The sequence below is a fragment of the Girardinichthys multiradiatus genome, chromosome 5, assembly GCF_021462225.1.
Source record: "Girardinichthys multiradiatus isolate DD_20200921_A chromosome 5, DD_fGirMul_XY1, whole genome shotgun sequence".
Lineage (NCBI taxonomy): Eukaryota > Metazoa > Chordata > Actinopteri > Cyprinodontiformes > Goodeidae > Girardinichthys > Girardinichthys multiradiatus.
The window spans coordinates 36,179,624-36,202,121 of NC_061798.1; the positions used below are offsets into that span (position 1 = coordinate 36,179,624).

At 39.6% G+C, this 22,498-nt stretch overlaps 2 protein-coding genes across 2 annotated transcripts; one reads left to right on the top strand and one right to left on the bottom strand.

Moving 5' to 3' along the window:
* ier2b (immediate early response 2b) lies at window positions 1-1,494 on the bottom strand. The gene has a single exon (XM_047364367.1). The coding sequence runs from the start codon at window positions 1,328-1,330 to the stop codon at window positions 785-787; it is 546 nt and encodes a 181-aa protein (XP_047220323.1). The 5' UTR covers window positions 1,331-1,494; the 3' UTR covers window positions 1-784.
* A 9,387-nt stretch (window positions 1,495-10,881) lies between these two features.
* On the top strand, window positions 10,882-22,135 carry LOC124869161 (syntaxin-10). Its single transcript, XM_047366912.1, has 9 exons — window positions 10,882-10,963; window positions 11,385-11,460; window positions 11,919-12,012; window positions 12,483-12,577; window positions 13,357-13,419; window positions 13,564-13,647; window positions 15,464-15,570; window positions 17,722-17,816; window positions 18,282-22,135. The coding sequence occupies exons 1-9, from the start codon at window positions 10,929-10,931 to the stop codon at window positions 18,356-18,358; spliced, it is 726 nt and encodes a 241-aa protein (XP_047222868.1). The 5' UTR covers window positions 10,882-10,928; the 3' UTR covers window positions 18,359-22,135.
* The last annotated feature ends 363 nt before the right edge of the window (window positions 22,136-22,498 follow it).

The following is a 22,498-nucleotide window of genomic DNA, read 5'->3' on the forward strand; positions in this document are numbered from 1 at the left end:
TTACTCTTTCAACAAGTTTATTTCAAAATTGACAACGCTGATTTTATCACACAAATAATTATTCAGCAGCTTGACATGTGAGGTCATGATATGTCACATGTCAAAAGTAACAAGATAAATCACAGTAAAAACACTGAATGTTCAAATGACAGGCTTCTAAAGTCCCATGTGCACAAGCCTGTTTATCAAAGCACCATATGAATGCAGTAAGTAGGACAGTCCGGCAGCAGTAGTATTGATTTGACAATGTCCACAAGGGCAGCTGAATGTGTGAGGGAATGTGTCTGCCTCAGTAGTCCTTCCTCTTTCAGTGGTGGACTTTCTGTCATGAAGACAGGAAATTCCCTGAAATTCATGTTTCATCTTTGCGTTTCTGCATGTGTTCACCTGTGGTCAACTGTTTACCACCTCTGCTCTCTGATGAACACTGCTGATTCACAAACACACGTTCTGACTCAGCAGTTGTCACTTGTTTGGAGTCATTGAACTGAAGATGAGTCATAGGGAAACAAGAGGCAACACAACCACTTCCCCCTTCAGTTTCTTCTACAAACTTTCCAGCCATCTGGCCCCTTCCTCCGTCTTTTTGCACTTCTTCTTGGTGCTTTACCTGCCACCAGAAGGCACGCTGAGTTCGGCCGAGAGCTTGTTCCATGGCACCTGTAATCCCTTTGTCCCGGGAATGCTGATGTAGGTCAGCTCCTTGGTGCTTAAGTGGATACGGAGTTGAAAATCACTCCACTTAAAACAGTCCAACAAGGGGCTATTTTGTCCCCTTCTCTGTTCAGAAAGCAGGTATAATTTGATTTAGAGACAAAATGGCCAGGGACTCCCCAGCCCCGACGCGACAGCTGGTCAATGGAGCCTCATACCTCTCCTCCCCGGGCTCCAGCCTCGCCCTCTTGTTGGGAAGGAAGTCAGGCGCCGCCGACGCCTTGCCCCGGCGTTTCCTGGATTGCCTCGCCGGGCTGAGGTTCTCTTTGTCCTCGGTGGTGTCTAAATCATAATCTTCCACCTTATTGTCCGACTCCTCTACGGCAGTCTCTGAGGAGTTTTTTTCCGACATGGGCGCCGGCTGACGCTCTGGCAGCTCCGGAGTGGAGCTGGTGTCCATCGGCTCCTCCGGAGTTGACTGCGCTCCGCTCAGCGCCTCGCTCTCCCGGGAGGAGTGGTAGATGTCCCGGGCAGACTTCATGACCAAGGACAGCAGGAGGCTCCGGTGAAGTCTCAGTCCGCCTCTCTGAGTCCGAGAGGCGTACAGCTTACTTATCGACACGGCCAATATCCGCCTGGCTTCGATGTTCACTTCCATTGCTGTTGTGGAGCTCATTGTTGTTCTATGCGTAATTACGCACGGTCGTTTTTGGCACTTCAGCAAAGGCGATTAAGTTTTTATTGCCCCTGAATATCACTTCAGTTTTAGTTTCAAGTTTCCAAGCTATTTCTCAATTCGGTCTTCTGTTGTTCACCAGCTGTTGTGCTCAGAGAAATGGGAGTATGTGAGTAGTAGGGCGGCGTTTTATTTCGTCTATGACGTAAAGTGAACTTCATTCCTCAGCAAGTGACAAGCAGGCGCCTCCCACACCTGCTATGGCTACCCCCCCCCCGCGCAAACCAACACGCACACACACCATCTGTTCCGTCTGCCACTTTTCTCTCACGCTCAGTCTGTGTCAATATTAAGATTTTTGCTAGAAGTGCCAAATTTAGCCAATTCAACTCAGTCAGGCTGCATTATCAGCCATCTTTCTCCTTCTCATATCCTCCACTGCCGGCTTTTGTAAGGGATGGACGTTATAGCGTTTGAGACGTATGTGTTGCTGAAAAATATTTTCATTCTCAAAATACAGTATAAGAATATTAGCCTTTATACAAATAACCTAATTCACTGGGTATTTTTATATTATATATTCACTATATATAATTAATATTATATTGTATCATATATTCTATCGTATAATATTATAGTGTTATACATACAGACAGACATACATACATGCATACATACACCATATTAGGTCATTATAATACTAAACCATTAAATAAGGGAGGTGATGATTCATGCATTTGTTATTATTATTATTAATAATTATTATTGTTAATAATAATAATAATAATAAACCTTTTGCGAGGTGTTCTAAGTAAGACTTCCTGTTTAGTTTCCTGCTCAGTATTTAAGGAAGTGTTAAAGGGCAGACAATTTAAATGATCTAAAAGAGAAACAATATTCAGCATGATGAGGTGATGTCAGTCAGTGTTTACATCCTGGTAAAAACCCGGGCCAGCAGTTCGAAGAATTTACGTGGGAGAGCAGAAGAAAACGTGTCTCTACTTCCTGGGGACTTTCTACTCCCCCTGCTCTTTGTCTGTCAAACACACACATACTCTCTCCTTCTCTATCTCACACACACACACACACACACACACACACACACACACACACATGCGCCATGCCACTTTCTTACATATACACAGAAAAATACACGCAAAAATATACACACAGGCACACTGCTTCCTTATATGTACCATCCGGTAGTAAAACAGCCCCGAGGGAACGCGCTCAGTGGAAAAGCCATGACGCGGACGCGCAACCGCAGCTCCTCCTCCCCTCCCTCCCCGAGCGCTCTCTGTCGTCGCCCCTCCCAGTAGGACGCGCAGAGCAACAGCGATGGCGTCACCTGTACACCATATTTGGAGTTGTTCCCGGTGGAAATAAGGTTACCAGGCAGCGACACGGCTGAGGTCGATGACTGCGAGCCTGACAGGCTGCTTTTAGGCGCCGCTTTAGGAAAATAAATCAGCTAAGATCGGCAAGTTAGCGAGGTACCACAATCTGCTGCAAAACAGAGCATTTATAAAAGCCTTGTTTTTATCAGTGCGCAAGACAGCCATATAGCCACATTTATTTGTTTATTTTTAATTGTATGTCACTGGCGCACATGTTTCAAGTTAAGAGTCTCAAACTCCAGTCCGCAGGTGCTGTTGAGTTTAGATGCATTTCTCCTTAAAATCATCATCCTAAGGAGGCTAAAATACCTCCTTAGGATGCAGTCAAGTTCTGCAGATTCCTTTTGATGACTTAATTTTTTTAACTCAGGTGTATCGTAGCAGAGATAGATCTTAAAGTTCTTAAACTTGCAGGACTCAAGGACTGACGTTTGAGACCCCCGTTTCATGTATCCATATAACTAACGCATTCCTAACACTTTTCTGTGTACATTCAAGTCCTTTAGGGACCCCCAGGTCAGCAAAGAGACTCTAAGCAGTGTTTGCCTCCCCCAAATTCAGAGATTAAAAGGTAGCTATAAACTGAAACATTTTTATTACAGATGCATTAAAAATTAGGTACTTAAATTCAAACTTGAAAAAAATTTAACTTTCTTAGAATGCTGCTCTCCTTTGTGTATGTGTGCTTAAATTAAGCAAACTTTGTTTGTGATTGTTGAAGTGGAGATTCTTTCCAAATGGTACATAGTTCAGAGAGACTGTCTGCATGAAAATCAAAATGCAAAGTATGCAGATGAATTTCTTTTAAAAAAATGCAAGCTTTAAAAAGCACACATTACATTGTTATACAAAAAATTACTCTAAGACTTGTCTTACATACATGCTATTGCGTGTTTTATGCTACAGCAACAAGAGCTCTAATCTTTTATGTTCTGACAATTTCACTTGTTATCAGCAATACAAGCAATCATGGTCAAGTTCAGTTCAGTGTTGTAAAAAGAAAAAAAAACTTGCAACCATGGAAACCTATTACACAACGGTACTTTTCACCCCACATATGATACAAACACAGCACTAAACTCAAACAGCACATCATGTTTCAATCTCTCTGCTCAATCTTCGCTATTTATAAATGTAAAAGATTTGGACCTAATACAATTATTTTTTTAGAATATTCTCTTTAATCCACATTGTGAATATAAAAAGAGGAACAGTTTTAACTGGACATGAAATGCTTCATTTTGTGCATTTCAAAATGGAAGATCTTAAAAAAAAATTTCTATAGCAGTAGTTTTTGCAATTTACATTACATGTAATGTGCATAAGCAAATATTTCACTATAGCTCTGCAGCCAGCTGCTTGCCATGGAGATGTTGTTGTGTGTGTGATTATACTTACACCGCCTCTGCCAGAGGCTAAATGTGTGGTGTATGAACACAGAGCAGGGTGGGGCCTTTTTCTTCTCCAAGCAGCATTTGTTTCTGAAGAACAAACACTGGTTGGTAAGGCTGGGAGTTGACCTAGATGCAAAAAAATGACATTTACTGGCAGGCATTAAAGGAGGAAATATGGGAAATAGCAAATAAAAAGGACAAAGAGGATCTCATTCAGAAACAACAGCAGAATTTGAGGAGCACGGACTGTGGGTTTTGCAGTGTGGTTCATTTTCTACATCTACAAACTGTATATTCATGTCTTCTCTTATTTTGATTGTTTTAAGCAAGAGGTTGTGCATATTTACATTAGTGCATATATATATATATATATATATATATATATATATATATATATATATATATATATATATACAGGGGTTGGACAATGAAACTGAAACACCTGGTTTTAGACCACAATAATTTATTAGTATGGTGTAGGGCCTCCTTTTGCGGCCAATACAGCATCAATTCATCTTGGGAATGACATATACAAGTCCTGCACAGTGGTCAGAGGGATTTTAAGCCATTCTTCTTGCAGGATAGTTGCCAGGTCACTACGTGATACTGGTGGAGGAAAACGTTTCCTGTCTCGCTCCTCCAAAACACTCCAAAGTGGCTCAATAATATTTAGATCTGGTGACTGTGCAGGCCATGGGAGATGTTCAACTTCACTTTCATGTTCATCAAACCAATCTTTCACCAGTCTTGCTGTGTGTATTGGTGCATTGTCATCCTGATACACGGCACTGCCTTCAGGATACAATGTTTGAACCATTGGATGCACATGGTCCTCAAGAATGGTTCGGTAGTCCTTGGCAGTGACGTGCCCATCTAGAACAAGTATTGGGCCAAGGGAATGCCATGATATGGCAGCCCAAACCATCACTGATCCACCCCCATGCTTCACTCTGGGCATGCAACAGTCTGGGTGGTACGCTTCTTTGGGGCTTCTCCACACCGTAACTCTCCCGGATGTGGGGAAAACAGAAAAGGTGGACTCATCAGAGAACAATACATGTTTCACATTGTCCACAGCCCAAGATTTGTGCTCCTTGCACCATTGAAACCGACGTTTGGCATTGGCATGAGTGACCAAAGGTTTGGCTATAGCAGCCCGGCCGTGTATATTGACCCTGTGGAGCTCCCGACGGACAGTTCTGGTGGAAACAGGAGAGTTGAGGTGCAGATTTAATTCTGCCGTGATTTGGGCAGCCGTGGTTTTATGTTTTTTGGATACAATCCGGGTTAGCACCCGAACATCCCTTTCAGACAACTTCCTCTTGCGTCCACAGTTAATCCTGTTGGATGTGGTTCATCCTTCTTGGTGGTATGCTGACATTACCCTGGATACCGTGGCTCTTGATACATCACAAAGACCTGCTGTCTTGGTCACAGATGCGCCAGCAAGACGTGCACCAACAATTTGTCATCTTTTGAACTCTGGTATGTCACCCATAATGTTGTGTGCATTTCAATATTTTGAGCAAAAACTGTGCTCTTACCCTGCTAATTGAACCTTCACACTCTGCTCTTACTGGTGCAATGTGCAATCAATGAAGACTGGCTACCAGGTTGGTCCAATTTAGCCATGAAACCTCCCACACTAAAATGACAGGTGTTTCAGTTTCATTGTCCAACCCCTGTACGTACATAATTAACCCAGTCTTGAAACGTGGTTGTATGCAAATCAACAAAAACTATCATTGCTTCTTCAAGCTTTGTTTTCTGCTATGATGACCGACTTTATTGGTTTTGATGACTCACGATGTGCTTACAGGGTGCTTCATTTGTTTCATTAAAATTGTTCTAAGAAGTAAAGAAAATTGTATCTATTGTTACAGCTGCATAATCTCACTCTAATTCTTTTTTAATCCTTCATTTACATGTTATTAATTTATTTATTAGGCAAACGTTTGCATTGTTTTTTTAATTAAATTAAATTCAATTAAATTGGCACAATTATTAGAACGCCTTGACAATTCCTTAACCAGCTATATAATCATAATGTGCCACAGAAGCCCATTTGTTTTTGCCATTGGCAACTAGGGTGGATGCAGACGCAAGTTTATCTTGTCACGACTAGCAATGACCAGGATAGTAAGGGGGATTAAAAAAAATAGCTCACTGTTAGAGATCTGGAGCAAAAGGTGTCATCTTGTTGTTACCAAGTCTCCATAATAACAGTTAAGCTCTGCATGCTAACCAAGTGTTTTTCGAATTATGCTCAAAGAAAAAAAGCCTTTTTATTGTCCTATCATCACAATTGTAAAAATGTAGCGTTTGCCTAACTCTGATGAGCCATTCCAAGAAGGTTGGGTGTGAAACGGAGGACAAATATGCACATCATGCCCACTGTTAAGTACGGGCGAGAATCTGTTTGGCAGCTTCTTTTCCAAAGCCCCCAGGATCCTTAAGTGCAGGACATCTTAAACATTTTATAATACCATGAGATATTAAATGAAATGGCCACTGCCAGTAAATTGATAATGGGTCATCATTAGGTATCTGGTTTATGTTTGATCAGAATACTGATCAAACATGTTTGGCTAAATGGTTCACCAGATACAAAATCAAGCTTCTAACCTGGTGGTTTTAGTCCCTAGACCTAAATCCTACAGAAAACTGGTAAGGTGAAATGAAGGGGACCTAGGACTCTAGACGATATGGAGAGCTTGTGCAAAGAGAAATGGTCCTTCTCTCTGTATGCTCCAACCTTTCGAAATGTGCTATCCTAGAGCAAAAGAGGATTGTACAAATTACTGATGAGACCAACTGTTGTGCCACCAATAGTTGTTAATGAGATATAAGATTTTATTTCCCCACTCAAACCAAAATGGCTGGATTCTTATACTTATTTCAGTGCGATTGTGCTACTGCAATAAAAGCTGTCAATACGTCTGGCCACTAATCTCTAAATAACCGTGCTATTGCTGCTGATCTAGATTGTTCAGCAATTAATGATTTTAGTTATTGTTTGTTAACACATCGCCATCTAGATCCAATATTTTTTTTATTAAGGGTTTAGGTAGGAGGTAAGTGAAATTCTATGTATTGCAAGAGAATAAAGTGATGTTTTATTCCTGATTTCCAAAGCTGAAAGCGAGCAATACTCACAAGTGAGACTTAAGGGCGCCACTGCGTAATGGATCTATTTTTAGATGCATTCCTCTCTAACTGTGGTGTTATCTCTGCACCAGTTTCTTTTGTAATGCTATGGCCCACTTGCTCACGTCAGGTGTTGTTTTTTTCCAACAGAGATGACATTCTGCATCACTTCATAGCCATTGTTTGGGATGGCTTAGAGTTCTCTCTGACAGCGGAACTGCACAGAGCTGGACAGAAAAGAAATAAATAATATTTGTAATACAAATACGTAGGGAAAGTACATGGAAAGTAATATGTTCCATCACTTCATGTTTGTAATGGATACCTCAGGTATGGCTTCCTGCTTGGCTGCACATTCTGGTTTTACAACTGGCATTTTTGTTTGATCAGCAAAAGAACCGCCTCCTTCTTGTAGGTACTTCTTGTTAAAGTATGAACGGTAAATCTGCACCTTATATCCACGTACAAAATACAGTGCCAAACATGTGGAAGAAGTTTCCACTGTGAAACATGATGGTTGCAACACCATGCCGAGGGGATGATTTCCATAGCAGAGACAGGGTAGCTGGTGAGAATTAAGGTGGAAGATGAATGATGGTAAATACTAGAAGCTGTAAAATATTTAAAATTTGGACAAAGGTTCACCTTCTAGCAGGATAATGGTCCTAACCATACATCCAGAGCAACTACGGTATGGTTTAGATCATAGTCAATGTGTTAAAATGGTTCAAAAGTCCTGACCTAAATCCAATTAACAATTTGTGGAAATACTTTAAAACTGGCTTTCACAGATGCTATCTGTGCAGTCTGACAAACACTGAGGTAGTTCGCAAAGAAAAATGGGTAAAAATGTCAGACTTCTAATGTGCAAAGCTGGAAGAGATGTCCTCCAAAAAATGGAGCCATAAAAGCAACAATAAGTATTACTACAAAGTATTGACTCAGCAGAGATGACAACAAATTCAGGTCACATTTTTCTGATATTTACTTATAAAACATTTTGAAAATAATGCACTACTTTATGTTGGCCAGTCACATTGACTCTCAAAATAAATACATTGAAGTATATGGTTTTAACGTGACAAAATGTGAAAAAGTTCAGGGCAGATTCTGCAAGGCACTGTACAAGTAGACAGTTGGCAAAATAAATAAATAAATAAAAACAAAAAATAGAGTGACTTCTTCTGTTGTGTTTCACATAATTTAATCTATTCTCTAAAACGTAGTTCTACAAAAAATATCTTAAGATGTCAGTAAATTCTAAAGACTTAATCATCTTGAATGGATTTTTTGTCACAGAAATTTGTATCAATAAAATGCTTCAATTCTGTTTTACCTGAAGTGCAAAACCTTAAAAAAAATCTATATCGTATTTGCACAATACTGAAAATGCAAATGTTTTTTTCATTAGGCTACCTTGCTCCTGGAGGGATACATCCTCAGGCCTTTTTCATTTATTTTAAATAGCAATGACCTGCTGCGCTTAACATGAAGCTTTGAAGGCTATTCAATGGCGCCATCTTCAGATAGTTACTCTGTCTGTTGAAAGAAAACCAAAACTACTTAAGAGCAAAGGCCAGCCCAGTTAATAAAAAAGATTAATGGCCTGTACTTCTATAGCGCTTTATCCAGTCCGAGGACCCCAAAGTGCTTTACACTACAATCAGTCACCCCCCCATTCATCCACTTACAGTGGTAGCTACATTGTAGCAGCAGCTGCCCTGGGGCAGACAGACAGAAGTGAGGCTGCCATACAATCGGCGCCACTGAGCCCTCTGACCACCATCAGCAGGCAAGGCGGGTGAAGTGTCTTGCCTAAGGACACAACAACTGAGACAGACAGAGCAAGGGTTTGAACCTGCAACCCACCAATTACAGGACGAACCGCTAACACCTTATCCAAAAAAAGTATTTTTTTGATGTTATGATGATGATGTTATAAAAGGTATTCATTGCTAAACCAAGAAGCAGATTCATGGATATTTATGAAAGAGAATGTTTCTGAATTGTTGCTTTAGAAATGCATTTCTGATGTTTTGAGGACATGATCAATGTTCATAGCTGAATCCTTATATTTTTACAGCACGTTGGAATGAAAGAGGAGGAAACAGGATGAAGACAGGAAGGAAGGGGTAGGAGATAGTTAGGGTTGGATTGAAAGAATAAACCAGAGGAACAAAGAAAAATGGGTGGGACAGGATGGGAAGAAGTGCAGGAAGAAACATGCAGACAGGGAATTTGAGGATTTGCTGAGCTTGGCATTTTGCCTCCCGGTGCACTGTAAACTGATATACAGTGCATTACGAAAGTATTAAAACCTCGTGAATTTTCCACACACATTTTCCTATTGGTTCAATTAGTACAAATCTCAATGCTTTCAACTGGAATTGTATCGACAGACCAACACAAAATGGTGGTAAAGTGTAAGAAGAAGAATACATGTTTTTCTAAATTTTCACAAAACAATCTTAAAGGTGGGGTGTCAATTTGTCTACCAGTTCAGCTCATCTAGAGACTGAAATTTATGTCCATTCTTCTTTGCTAATTGGCTCAGTCTGGATCAGACTTGATTGCTTCTGTTCGCATCAATTTGCAAGTCATGCCACAGATTCTTAATTGGATTTAGGTCTGGACTTTTATGGGACCATTCTCACATATGAATATGCTTTGATCTAAACAATTCCACTGTAGCTCTGGCTGTATGGTCACAGTTGTGGCCCTGTTGTAACATTCACCGCAGTCTCTTTTACAACCTCCAACAGATCCTCTTCAAAGGTTACTCTGTATTTAGCTTCATCCTTCTTCCCATCAACTGACTATCTTCCATGTTGCTTGTGAAGAAAACCATCTCTCGGAGCTTGATGCTGCCTCCCCAATGTTTCAGTATCAGGATGGTGTGCTCAGGTTGATTTGTTAGTTTTAATTTTGATCTCAGCTGACCAGAACTTCTGTCACATGTTTGCTGTGCCCCCTACATGGCATGTGGCAAATTGCAAATAGGGCTTCTCATGACATTCTATCAGTAATGGCTTTCTTCTCGTCAGAGCTCCATAATAAAGAGGACTAGTGTGACAGAGGAGTATAAGGGGTAAACAGAGGCTGGGTCGTCTGCTGTGGTGAGCAGCCAAAAGAAAAAGAAGTACAAAGAAAATTAAACTCCAAATTCTATTTAAAATTTATGAAAGAGTAGATTTCAATACCAATATTTTCACATTCTGTATTTTAGGGTTCTGTAAGAGAAATACTGGCATACTTTCAAAATGAAAAAAAAATGGTCAGCCTCTGAGATAAATTAAAAAAATTGGCTGCCTTATAACTACAAGCACAAGTACTATTACACTTGGTATTAATGTTGTATTTCAATTAGAAATATGTCCAGGTTAATTAACTATGCCACATTCTGTTTTTTTAATAATTAAATTTCAAATAATTAATTTGTTCTTGTTTTATTTTCTTACTTTTATTGTAGTTTTTATCCATTCGGGTTTTTCCAAAGTCGCATATTTGCTAAAGCAAACGGCGGTACCGTTAACCTTAGTGAACCGACACCAAGACGTCATTCTGTTACGTAGGTGCGAGTAATTTACATTTACGTGTCAGGAGGACGTCTGAATGTGCATCATCCGTGCGCATGCGCTAAGCATTCAAAGGAAGGAAGCAATGTCGGTAGATGATCCGTTTTTCGTTGTAAAGGGGTGAGAAATAAACAAAAATAAACCGAAATGCCCATTTTGCTTTAACGGCGTTTAGTTATAAATCTGTAATATTAGCAATCAACCACACAAAGATTTTTTGGTTACTTTTAATGAAGTTATGCCAGAAGAGTTAGCTCGACGGCTAGCTGTAGCTAGCTAGCATGTATAAATACAGTGGCGCAGGGGTAGTTACTCTGTTTATGTTTGTGAATATTATTAAAAGACATGCTTGATAAACCTTCATTCATTTTCCTTTCCACTGGCTTTAGCTGAACTTATCCATGCTGCTTTGAGTGAGTATAGAGTCGTGATTTAGCTAGAGGCGAATCTGTACACAGCCAAGTGTCTCTGAAGAGTGCAGCTAATCAGCTGCTAGGTTCCGCCTTGTAATGTTTGTTTTATGTGTGTCTTTGGTTTCCAGGGAGGTGCAGAAGGCCCTTTCTCGTGCCCGTGGTCTGTTTGATAGATGGGAGGAACTGTTACAGGAGGGGACACAGGTGAGCCCTGGATCTTCTTGCTTGAGGGGGCTATTCGACAGCCACACTTTTCTTAAGAAGAAATTGGAAGTTAAAGCATACATGAATTTCAAAATTTATTTTAGATACAATTCTGAAAAGTGTATTTGTATTCAGCTCCCCTAACTTAGTGCTTTATAGAACTAACTTTTGTTACAATTACAGCTTTAAGTGGTTTGAAAGAGACAAAATGAGAAAATGTTGAAGGGTTATGAATATCTTTGCAAGGTACCATAAGTGACTAAGTATTCAGAAGAGTTTTAAAAAATCGGATTGTGTTTTTTGCAGTAAAAACACAAAGATGGTCAGAGATCTTTAAACCACTCTGAGGAATCCATGCAGAGTATCTTAGTGAATATATCCTTTTCTAAAAACGGATTCTGAGTGGTTAAACAGTGTGTAGCTGTTTGGTTGGTGAGTGTTTCTGTCTGTGATCTCAGGTGAGTCGGGATGAGCTGGACTGGAGTGCCAATGAGCTGAGGAACTGTCTAAGAGCCATCGACTGGGACCTGGAGGACCTCAGTGAAACTATCAGTATCCTTTGAATACAGACCAGTCTCACACACTAATCCCACTGATCTTGTGGTTTGTACAAGCATCAGTATTTGTGTCATTTATCCACTTTATCCTAGTAATTTTTTTCTTTTTCTTGGATTGTATTAACTTAAAAAAAACACTTATACAAAGTAATAAACCAAAGATCTGAAATACCAAAGGAAAGATATCGATTTTGGAAAATAATATAAATAAGGCAGAATATGCAACAAGAAGTTGAAACAATGCATTTAATGAGGAAACTCTCACAGCTATCTGTAAACCTGCAGCTCAGTTTATTTTAACACAAAAATAATGCTCTTCCTGCATTGTTTGCTTTATAAATGTTTTTATATAAAACCCCAACTATGAGCTGGTTTAGGTGCTTTGCTGTACGTTGTTGTTGTTTAAGGTAATATGTTGCAATCTTTGCATTTTTGACATTTTTAATTGGACTTTAACTAGATCAGGCATTGTGGAGTCAAACCCAGGGAAGTTCAAGCTGGGTGAAAATGAACTTCAGGAGAGGAGAGACTTTGTGGAGCGAACCAGGAAGTCTGTTCAGGTAACTTCATCTCTACAGATTTATTTTGGTTCATGCAGTCTATTTTTTTCTATCATTATTCAGGTGTCTGTACATGATCAGCTGTACAAATGAATGCAACTACAGCCTAGATTGTTAATAATGGATAGATAGATAGATAGATAGATAGATAGATAGATAGATAGATAGATAGATAGATAGATAGATAGATAGATAGATAGATAGATGTGCCTCAAAGTAAACTGAACTCATTAATTTTGCAGTAAACAAACGTTACCTTGTTTGATTTTCTCATGCCTCCATTATTTTGCTTGTATGTACAAACTTACAGTAGACGGTCACATGCTATAGGTCACTATGTCAGAAGAGAGAGCTACACAAACAATGCAAGCTGCAATCTGACCATGGAAGTGTTACCGAAAAAAACAAACCGCCTTTGCGTGTTAATATTGATACCCGGTATTGATACACAGCTCTTTTTTTGTTTTCACAGCTGTTGAGACACTCTTCACTTAAATGAAAACGAGTCAGTGAATAAGGAGTCAGTTTCTAGCACCACTCAAAAGGAAAAGTACCATTTCTAAAATAGATCTGAGGAGAATTAAGTCATTTGAGTCAAACAATAGAAGTTTGGTGAGAGGGAGTAAAACACCTTTTGAATTTTTTGATTAGTTGACTGATGATTGCAGGTAAGCAACAAAGAGAACAATCATCGGTGAAGCTGTGCGAACTGAGGCAAGCTTTTAAAATGCCTCGTGTTGCTACTTGTGGAATAACAGATATAAAATGTTTGTTTGCAGGAGATGAAAGATCACTTGTCCAGCCCCTCCGCTGTGGCTCAGGCAGAGAAAAAGAACAGACAGGTCAGTGCTCCCTTTAAACTCAAAATAATCCACAAATTTACAAACAGCATGGCATACTTTTCTCTCCCTTCTAAGATGCACATGTGTTGTTGTTTTTATGTATTCGTATCTTAAATGTTTGTCCTGGGCATGCTGGCTTTAAAGGAACAGGACCGGTCAACTGGGTTGGAGGCTCATCTGGTGTCGGCCAACTCTAGGTACATTCAGGAGCAGCAGGAGCAGCAGCAGGTAAAAAAGAGGCTGAATTGATACGCAGGCAAATTGAAGGGTGGGTGGAAGGAAATATTTGATGCAAGAATTGGATGCAGACCAGAAATGGGAGGGGCGATTAAAAGTAGGGCAACAAAGTTCAAGGATGAGCGAAAGTTTCTATCAGGTTTATGGCTTCTATAATAATAAACAGGCTGGGAAAGAAAAGCAGCCACCATTTGTTTAAAGACACTTTTTTTCTCATATTTGTGTTTGTTACGCTGAAAATATAATTAAGCTTTTGTTTGTTTATAAAATAGGTTTTACTGTGGTAATTAAAATATGCCAGGGGTATGAAATGAATAATTTTGGGCTTAACTTTAAGAGGAGTGGCCACAATTCCCACTGAACTGAAGCAATGTTGGTAAAATGAGAGGGTGGAAACGTCTGAGCAATGATGTGGGAGACAGAAAGGGTCACTCTGAAGACAATTGCCTCTAGTTATTCCTGCATAAGGAGGTTCTACAAAAATATCTGGAGTTGGACCTAGTTTTTCTTTACAAATGATGATGTAAGTCAGTGGTGAGCAACCTTCACCATCCAAAGAGCAATGTTTGTCTCATGTCTTGCCAAATGAATTTTGTCCAGAGCCACAAAGAAAGTTGTTCCGCCCTTTGAAAAAGTAGTGTATCACTTTGTTCTAAAGTAGAATATTTGTTTGTTCAATAATTAAATCAAGAAAAAAGCTATTTTACATTAATATTAGATTTTAGAATAAAGAACAAAAATCAAACTTTTTCAAAAAGAGAATAAATGCATTTTATTGAATTCTATGTTTATGTGCTACTATAAAAAAAAAACAATGTGACCAAACAAAAAAAAATGTTAATTGCACCACTAATTTAGTTTTGTTGTAGAAGTACTATGCTTTAATTGCCTAAAGCAAGCCATTTTCATTAGCTTTGTATTAAAAACATTGCTTGGTTTATTTCTTTAGCCAAAGTTGTTTAGAGCCACTATGGAGGCCCCATAAGGGCCACAAACGGCTCCAGAGCCGCAGGTTGCAGAGCCCTGATTTACGTTATGTGTCATATACTGTTGGTCTGTTGGTTTTAATCCATTTTTGTGCTGTTACATGTGAAACTTGGAACCTGGTGCTCTTTTAACTACATCATATGCTGTATTTCTTGTAAAAGGCAACTTAATTAAAGAAAAAAGCCAAGGATTGAGATTGTTGTAATGTTTTTCTGCTAAGAGAGATGGGTAGAGATGTTATTAGTGGATAACATGGAGAAAAAAAAGACGAGTAAAGGACGCTGGACTCGCTGTGCAGGTCAAGATCTGTCTCTTCTTTCATGCTGTGAAAGAAGTGAAGGATTCCTTTCAGCGTCAGACTGAATGAGTTGTTGTGGGTTTTTTTATTGCTTCCTGTGGTGTGGGTTGACAGGGGAGTTTAACGATGAGGCAGAGTGTCATCACACATCCTGTCAAGCTGTAGTAAAGTCGGAAATGAATTAGAAAAAAGCTGCTTGTTCCTTACCTACGTTGCACAAAATGTGATGACTGTGATGAGATTGCTGGAATGAGTTAAATTACACAGAAAATTGTATGGAGTATGAAAGATTTAGCATTTAAGAGCCTGTAAATGTTCTTAAGAATACTAGAAGTTAGAACCTAACCTGAATTACAAATTTTATTGCTATTGGGGGAAAAAAACTAGCTTGTTATGTTTTATGAGTTCTTGGTTTATAGTTATGGGTGGTTTTTGGATACGGTGATCACAGAAGGTTGCTAAAGTAAACATCCAGAAAGCAGATGTTAGTCAGTGATGGGACTGACACATGTCTGTGTGTAGCTGATCATGCAGGAGCAGGATGAGCAGCTGGAGTTGGTGTCCGGAAGCATCAGAGTCCTCAAAGACATGTCTGGACGTATCGGAGACGAGCTCGATGAGCAGGCCGTGTGAGTATTCATGCTTACTGAATTTACATCTCTAAGATGGTGCAAAGGTCCTCAAGTAAGGCTTAAATTTAAATTATTCATTCATTCATTTTCTATAATGCACCTTCCATACTGGGTCGCAGGGGAGCTGGTGTCTATCTCCAGCAGTCTATGGGCGAGAGGCAGGTGGGTGAGAACCCACGCGTGCACGGGGAGAAAATGCAAACTCCATGCAGAAAGACCCCCGGCCAGGAGTCTAATCCAGGGCCTTCTTGCTGCAAGGAAACAGTGCTACCAACTGTGCCACCGTGCATCCCTAAATTAAATTTAAATCAGTTTTAACAAAATAATAGGCAGTTACAAGTGGTTCAGTTAGGAAATCAATTAAAATCCATGTATTGTGATTTTGTTTTTCCCCCAATTAGAGGTTATGTCTTGTCCATCCATCCATCGTCTTCCGCTTATCTGGGGTCAGATCGCGGGGGCAGCAGCCTAAGCAGAGAGACCCAGACTTCCCTCTCTCCAGCCACTTGGGTCGTCCGGCGGAATCCCAAGGCGTTCCCAAGTCAGCTGAGAAACATAGTCCCTCCAGTGTGTCCTGGGTCTTCCTCTGTGCCCGGAAGACTTTACCAGGGAGGCATCCAGAAGGCATCCTAACCAGATGCCCGAGCCACCTCAACTGGCTCTACTCTGAGTCCCTGCCAGATAACTGGGCTTCTCAACGTATCGCTAAGGGAGAGCCCAGACACCCTGCGGAGGAAGCTCATTTCAGCCGCTTGTATCCGGGATCTCATTCTTTCGGTCACGACCCAAAGCTCATGACCATAGATGAGGGTAGGAACGTAGATTGACCGGTAAATCGAGAGCTTCACTTTCTGACTCAGCTCTCTGTTCACCACGACAGACCAGTACAGCGCCCACATCACTGCTGACGCAGCACCAATCCGTCTGCCCATCTCCCGCTCCATTTTTCCCTCATTCGTGAACAAGACCCCTAGATACTTAAACTTCTAATAAAAGGTGTATGCATTAATTCTATTTATATTCTTCATTTCTTTTTGAATAAAATAAAACAATTTTGGGACACACCAAGATGAATATCCTGAGTTTCTCTCAGGAAACTGTTCACCAAACATCATCCCTGGATTGCTCACCTCCATCATTCAGAGATATTTGACTGATGTCCGATTTCAACTTTGTACAGCTATTTCCTGCCTGTTTTAGCAGATTATGTTTTCTCTTTAATAGCAACCCAATAGTTTCTGAAAACTGAGCTGTCGAGGTAAAGTCTTTACAGTAAAATAAAACAAGGATTTTCCCAAAAAGTGCCCTCTAAATCCATCTGCATCACTGACAATCTACATGTCTGCTAGTGTTTGGAGCACAGGTGTCTGTATATACAAAAACCACAGGAAAAACAGTTATAGTGTGTCCCATTTTTATTTGTTGTACATACAAGACAGAGTATAGGTCAGTCACTTTCTTCTCCTTTGCTCACCTGCTAATGTAATGTGCACTGTTGCCAAACACAATATATTTCTTTTAGGATCATTTTGAAATTAGTACCAGCAGTGTCCACCTTAATATTTGATGAGAACCCTCTTTTTTTTTACTTATATGTTGTAAAGAGTTTAATCGTTCTTTCATGTATTTTAACTATAAAGGAGCCTTTGGCAGTCTTCCTGCTGTGATCAATCATTATTTACTCTCTATCAAGAGGTATAATTATTTGAGATTTCCAAAAGACTGCCAATATTTTCTAATCCAACATGATCAGTAATAGATAGAAATTGTCTCATAAGGATAAAACCGCGACTTTACTGTAATATGTAATAACTTCCACACTGAATGTTGACGCAGTGCGTTCTTTTAGGATATAAGAATGAGGCGTTCCCTGTTTGGGAAACATGTTTGAGTTCTTAGTTTCCAACCAGTCGATCACCTATCATTACCGGTCAGGTTTAAATTTGCCCCATTCTGCTCACAAATTGACTTCTTTGTGTATCTGTAAAATGCGGAGTCCTTTCATATATAAATGGTTTTACATTATTTGATCCACACAGATGGATACTTGTTGCAAAGGTTTGCTTGATCTCAGAATGAGCTTTACTTGTTTTCTCCCGTTTCATAGCATGTGGTTTGGTGTGTTTATTTGGTCTCTTCTTGTTTTAGCATGTTGGGGGATTTTGGAGATGAGATGGACCAGACATCATCCCGCATGGATTCGGTCCTGAAGAAGCTAGAGAAAGTTTCTCACATGACCAGCAGTAAGTAAACACATAAGCAGTTACAGGTTGGCTTTATTGGGCATGTTCTTGTGATCATCCACATGTGAAAAAACTGCAATTGGACTTCTTTTCCATTACCGGATGGAGAGAGGGAGGAAGGAAAAAACACTAGGAAGGAAGGAAGGAAAAACACAAGTTGGAAAAGGAGGGAGGGAGGGAAGGGAGGAAGGAAAAGCACAAGTGGGAAAAGGAGGTAAGGAAGGGTGGAAGGAAAAAGACAAGCAGCATAAGGAAGGAGATAAGGAATAGTCTGGGAATACACTTTACAAACTCTATTTCATCATAGCTAACCAGACCTGTAAAATATTCAAATTTAATTTCATACTTTTCTAGACTGCGTAGGAATCGTCTTTCTGTCACAAGAGGACAAAATAATTTAGAAGAAAATAAATTTGTAATATCAGCAGTTTTGCTTCAGTAGATTCTGTCTGCTGCACCCTCCAGGTCAGAGACAGTGGTGTGCCATCGGCGTGCTGGTCGTCATCATGATTGTCGTCCTCATCCTCTTTTTTGCTGTTTGAAGACCTCTGACCTCTTGATGATGTTCACCTGCTCCTCCCTGTCAGGATGAATTGGCAGAAACGGATGGAAAGAAGGAGGTCTCCTCCTTCCCCCTTCAATCACTCCCTTTATTCACATTGAGGAGAACATGGCGACCTGCAGAGAAAGGTTTGCACGTGATCGTCTGGTGGGAAGAAGAAAAGCAGGTGTCTCAGCAGCAGAACTGGACTAGAGAGAAAGCTGATGGTTTTATCTTTTTTTTTTTTTTTTGTATTTGAGCATTGCAGTTATTGTTGGAAATGATGGTACGTGATGGGGAGAAATGTTGGGCTAAAACACAAATCTGTACATTTTCTTGCTTCCTAGAGATTATTTACATCAGTTACTAAGAAGAGTGGGGTTTGGAAAAATACACTCACAAGTAATTAATCAAGATAAAATGGTAAACACCATGAAACTGTAAACATGCCATTCTATCAAAGGAGGGTTTATAGATAAAAAAGTACTTTCAGATCATGTTTTAAATATTAAACTCATAAAATCTATCTGCTTGTGTTTTAACCCAACGCAAAAATGTTTCACAGGCTCAACGAGTGGTGGGCTGTTGCCTTAAATATATTTTTATACAATTTTTAAACCGTGCATTATGTTCATGCGCCTACCTGCAAGTTAAAACAAAGAATACATTTCCTACCGATTATCAGTAAAAAAAAAAAAAAAGCAGTGTTGGGGCAGCCTCAGGCAGTTGTTTTTCTAGTCCAACACGTCTGACAACTCCGTTGAGGAGGATGTCTTAGTCATACCAGAAAACCGTGATCTGTGTGGACAAAACATCAGACATCTATCCCTGTTATAGATGCAGTTTGTGCTTTTTCAAAGAACGTACAGATTCTTGCAGAAAACAGTTCATTTTTCATCCTGAAAAAGATCGGGTTAAGCCGGGTGGGCAGCAACTCGCCTCTGTATGCCGTCAGACGTTTAACTGTGTGATTGGCTGGTGCTTTGTTACTCTCGCTGGCTGATGAGAGATGGCCTTGGCTCGGAGCGAATGGGTTTGCCTCTTTTATTCAAAAGCATCTGCTAATGAGGAGAAATAGTTGCTGGGCAAGATGTTTCTTTGTGTGGCCCAGAGTTAGGCTAACAGCTCCCTCTGCTGGAGGCTGAGGGTTATGTCCATTATTTTTCAGGCAACACTAAAGAGCTGTATCATAACCACAATGCTTTCATTCGTATGTTTGTGTTTAAGTACATTTATATTACTGTACCGAGGTTTTCTATTGGCTCAATTTTTGCTCTTAACTCATTGTAATCCAAATATCTTAATGCGAACAGTTGATTTGGGATCCATTTGGAGGAAAAACAAACTTTCCGTCGTCTTTAAATTGGGTCAAATTCAGGATGCATTATTTTCCATAAAGTTGGGCCTTGAAGATAAAAGCCTCCTTCCTACCAGAGCCAAGTGAGGATTATTCCTCTTGGTACGTGTGCTTTTTACATATTTAAGCCATTATGGTTCAGTGGAAGACACTGACAAACACATTTTTTAAAAGTCCTCAGAACGTTTTCCACTTCTGTGTCACTGTTAACATTTCTCGGAGTAAACTGGAGTTCAGTAACGATTAAAGTATCAGTAACTTTTTAACAAAACTGCTTTTTGCTGCTGAGCTTGAGGCACAAATCTGTGTATATTTCAACATCTGATTTCACTGTACTATCCTGTAAAAAACACAGAAGTATCATTAAGATAAAACAGAATACAATTATTTGCAAATCATGTTCAAATTATATGCAATTGAATAAATTATAAAGACAATATTTAATGTTCACACTGATAAATTTAAATAAAAAAGCGAGGACAGGGGCTTGTTTACCACTGTTACTTCACCTTTCCTTTTAACATCACTCAATATGCGTTTGGGAACTGAGAACACAAATTGTTTGTAGTTTGTAGTTTGAGTTCTTTCCCATTCTTGCTTGATGTACAACCTCAGTTGTTCAACAGTCCGGGGTCGCTGTTGTATTTTGTGCTTCATAATGTGCCACATGTGGGAGGACAGGTCTGGACTGCAGGCATGCCAGTCTAGCAGCCACACTCTTTTACTACGAAGCCAAGCTTTTGTAACATATGCAGAATGTGGCTTGGCATTGTCTTGCTGAAATAAGCAGGAAGGTCCCTGAAAAAGGCGTTGCTTGGATGACGGCATATGTTGATCCGACACCTGAATGTACCTTTCAGCATTGAAGGTGCCATGGGCACTAAAACACCCCAATAACATCACAGATGCTGACTTTTGAACTTTGGGCTGATAACAATCCAGATAGTCATTTTCCCCTTGGCCCGGAGGACACAACATCCATGATTTCCAAAAACAAGTTGAAATGTGGACTCATCTGACCACAACACACTTTACTACTTTGCGTCAGTTCATCACAGATGAGTTTGGGGCCAAAGAAGCTAGCGGCATTTCTGGGTGTTCAGGCTTTCACTTTGCATGGTAGTTTTAACTTGCACTTGTAGATATTGTGACAAACTGTGTGAACTGACAACGATTTTCTGAAGTGTTTCTGAGCCCACGTGGTGATATTTGTTACAGAATGATGTCAGTTTTTAATGTAGTCCTGAGGAATCGAAAGTCACCGGCATTCAGTGTTGGTTTTCGGACTTGCTGCTTACGTGCAAAGATTTCTCCAGATTCTCTGAATTTTTTCATGATATTGTGGACTGTAGATGATGAGGTCCCAAAATGCCTTATATTTGATCACGCAGTTGTTCACACAGTGGTGAACCTCCCCCAACCTTGCTTGTGAACAATTGAGCCTTTTGGGGATGCTCCATTTATACCCAATCACGACACTCACCTGTTTCCAATTAACCTGTTCACCTGTGGAACAGGTGGAACACCCAAACAGGTGTTTTTTGAGCATTCCTCAACTTTCTCAGTCTTTTGTTGAACCTGTCCCATCTTTTTTGGAATGTGTTGCAAGCATGAAATTGAATGAAAATGAGTCAATATTAAAAAAAAAAAACAAGGTTTACCAGTTAACACATAAAAATTAAATGTCTTTGTCATGTATTCATTTGCATATGGGTTGAACTGTATTCTGTTTTTATTTCTGTTTTACACAGCATCCCAACTTCATTGGATCTAGGGTAGTAAATATGTGCCATTTGTCAGGATTTATCCACCTACTACTGATGTTTTTCAGTCAAGATTATCATTGTGCTCAGTTCATTGTGACCATCAGCAAAAAACTATGGGATGATTTTTTTTGTTTTGTTTTGTCACTGTTCATGTTACTGAGCTGCCATTTTTACATGTGTTTACAAGTGTACATTCTGATCCCAAAAATAACCTGAGCATTGTCTGACTGCAGCTTCTTGGTGTAATTTGTTTTATTACATTTACTCTTCAGGAAGTAATCAACTAATGTGTTTGAATGAAAACAGTATTTTGAGTCTCTATGTGATTTTTCTTTTTTCTTTCTTTTTAAAGTATACAAAGCTTTCACTTGCTTGAAGATGTTGTACAAGTGAGTTTTAATTGAGAGCCACTCATCAAAATGCAAACTTCATTTCCTTCTGTAGAGAGTGGAACCATCATGTGAAATTGCATTTAGTTGAGCTGGAATGAGCAGAGTGTGGGTCCCCTGTGCCTGGACGAACCATGAGTAGTTCTGAAAATAAACCGAGTGCAGTGCTGAGACTGACGTATTTACATGTTACAGAGGCTCAGTAGTGCTGCTCGAACTAAAAGGCACAAAACAACTCTCCACTGCTAATAAACAGCCAAAAGGTCGTATTTGTGTAGAGCCTTAATAAGCAAAAACATGCTTTATTTTAGACCAGAATAATCCACCTCTTTGATGAAGGGCAGATTTTGATATTAGTCATCTATTAGGGGGTCATTATTTAATAGTGTTTCACAAGGAAATTGTAACTTCTTTTAGTCAAACTAAAAAATATACATGCTTTAGAGGAAAAAAATAAATGTAACATTCTCTTAAAGAATGTGTGTATTGGTTGAACTATACAAACATACATTGAATAATTCCTTAAAAATCTTATACATGCACTCAGACCAGATATTTACATAAACATACACCCACCCAAACAGTAACATTGAACCAGACTAAAACTGTTCTGCTTTAGGTCTGCTAGG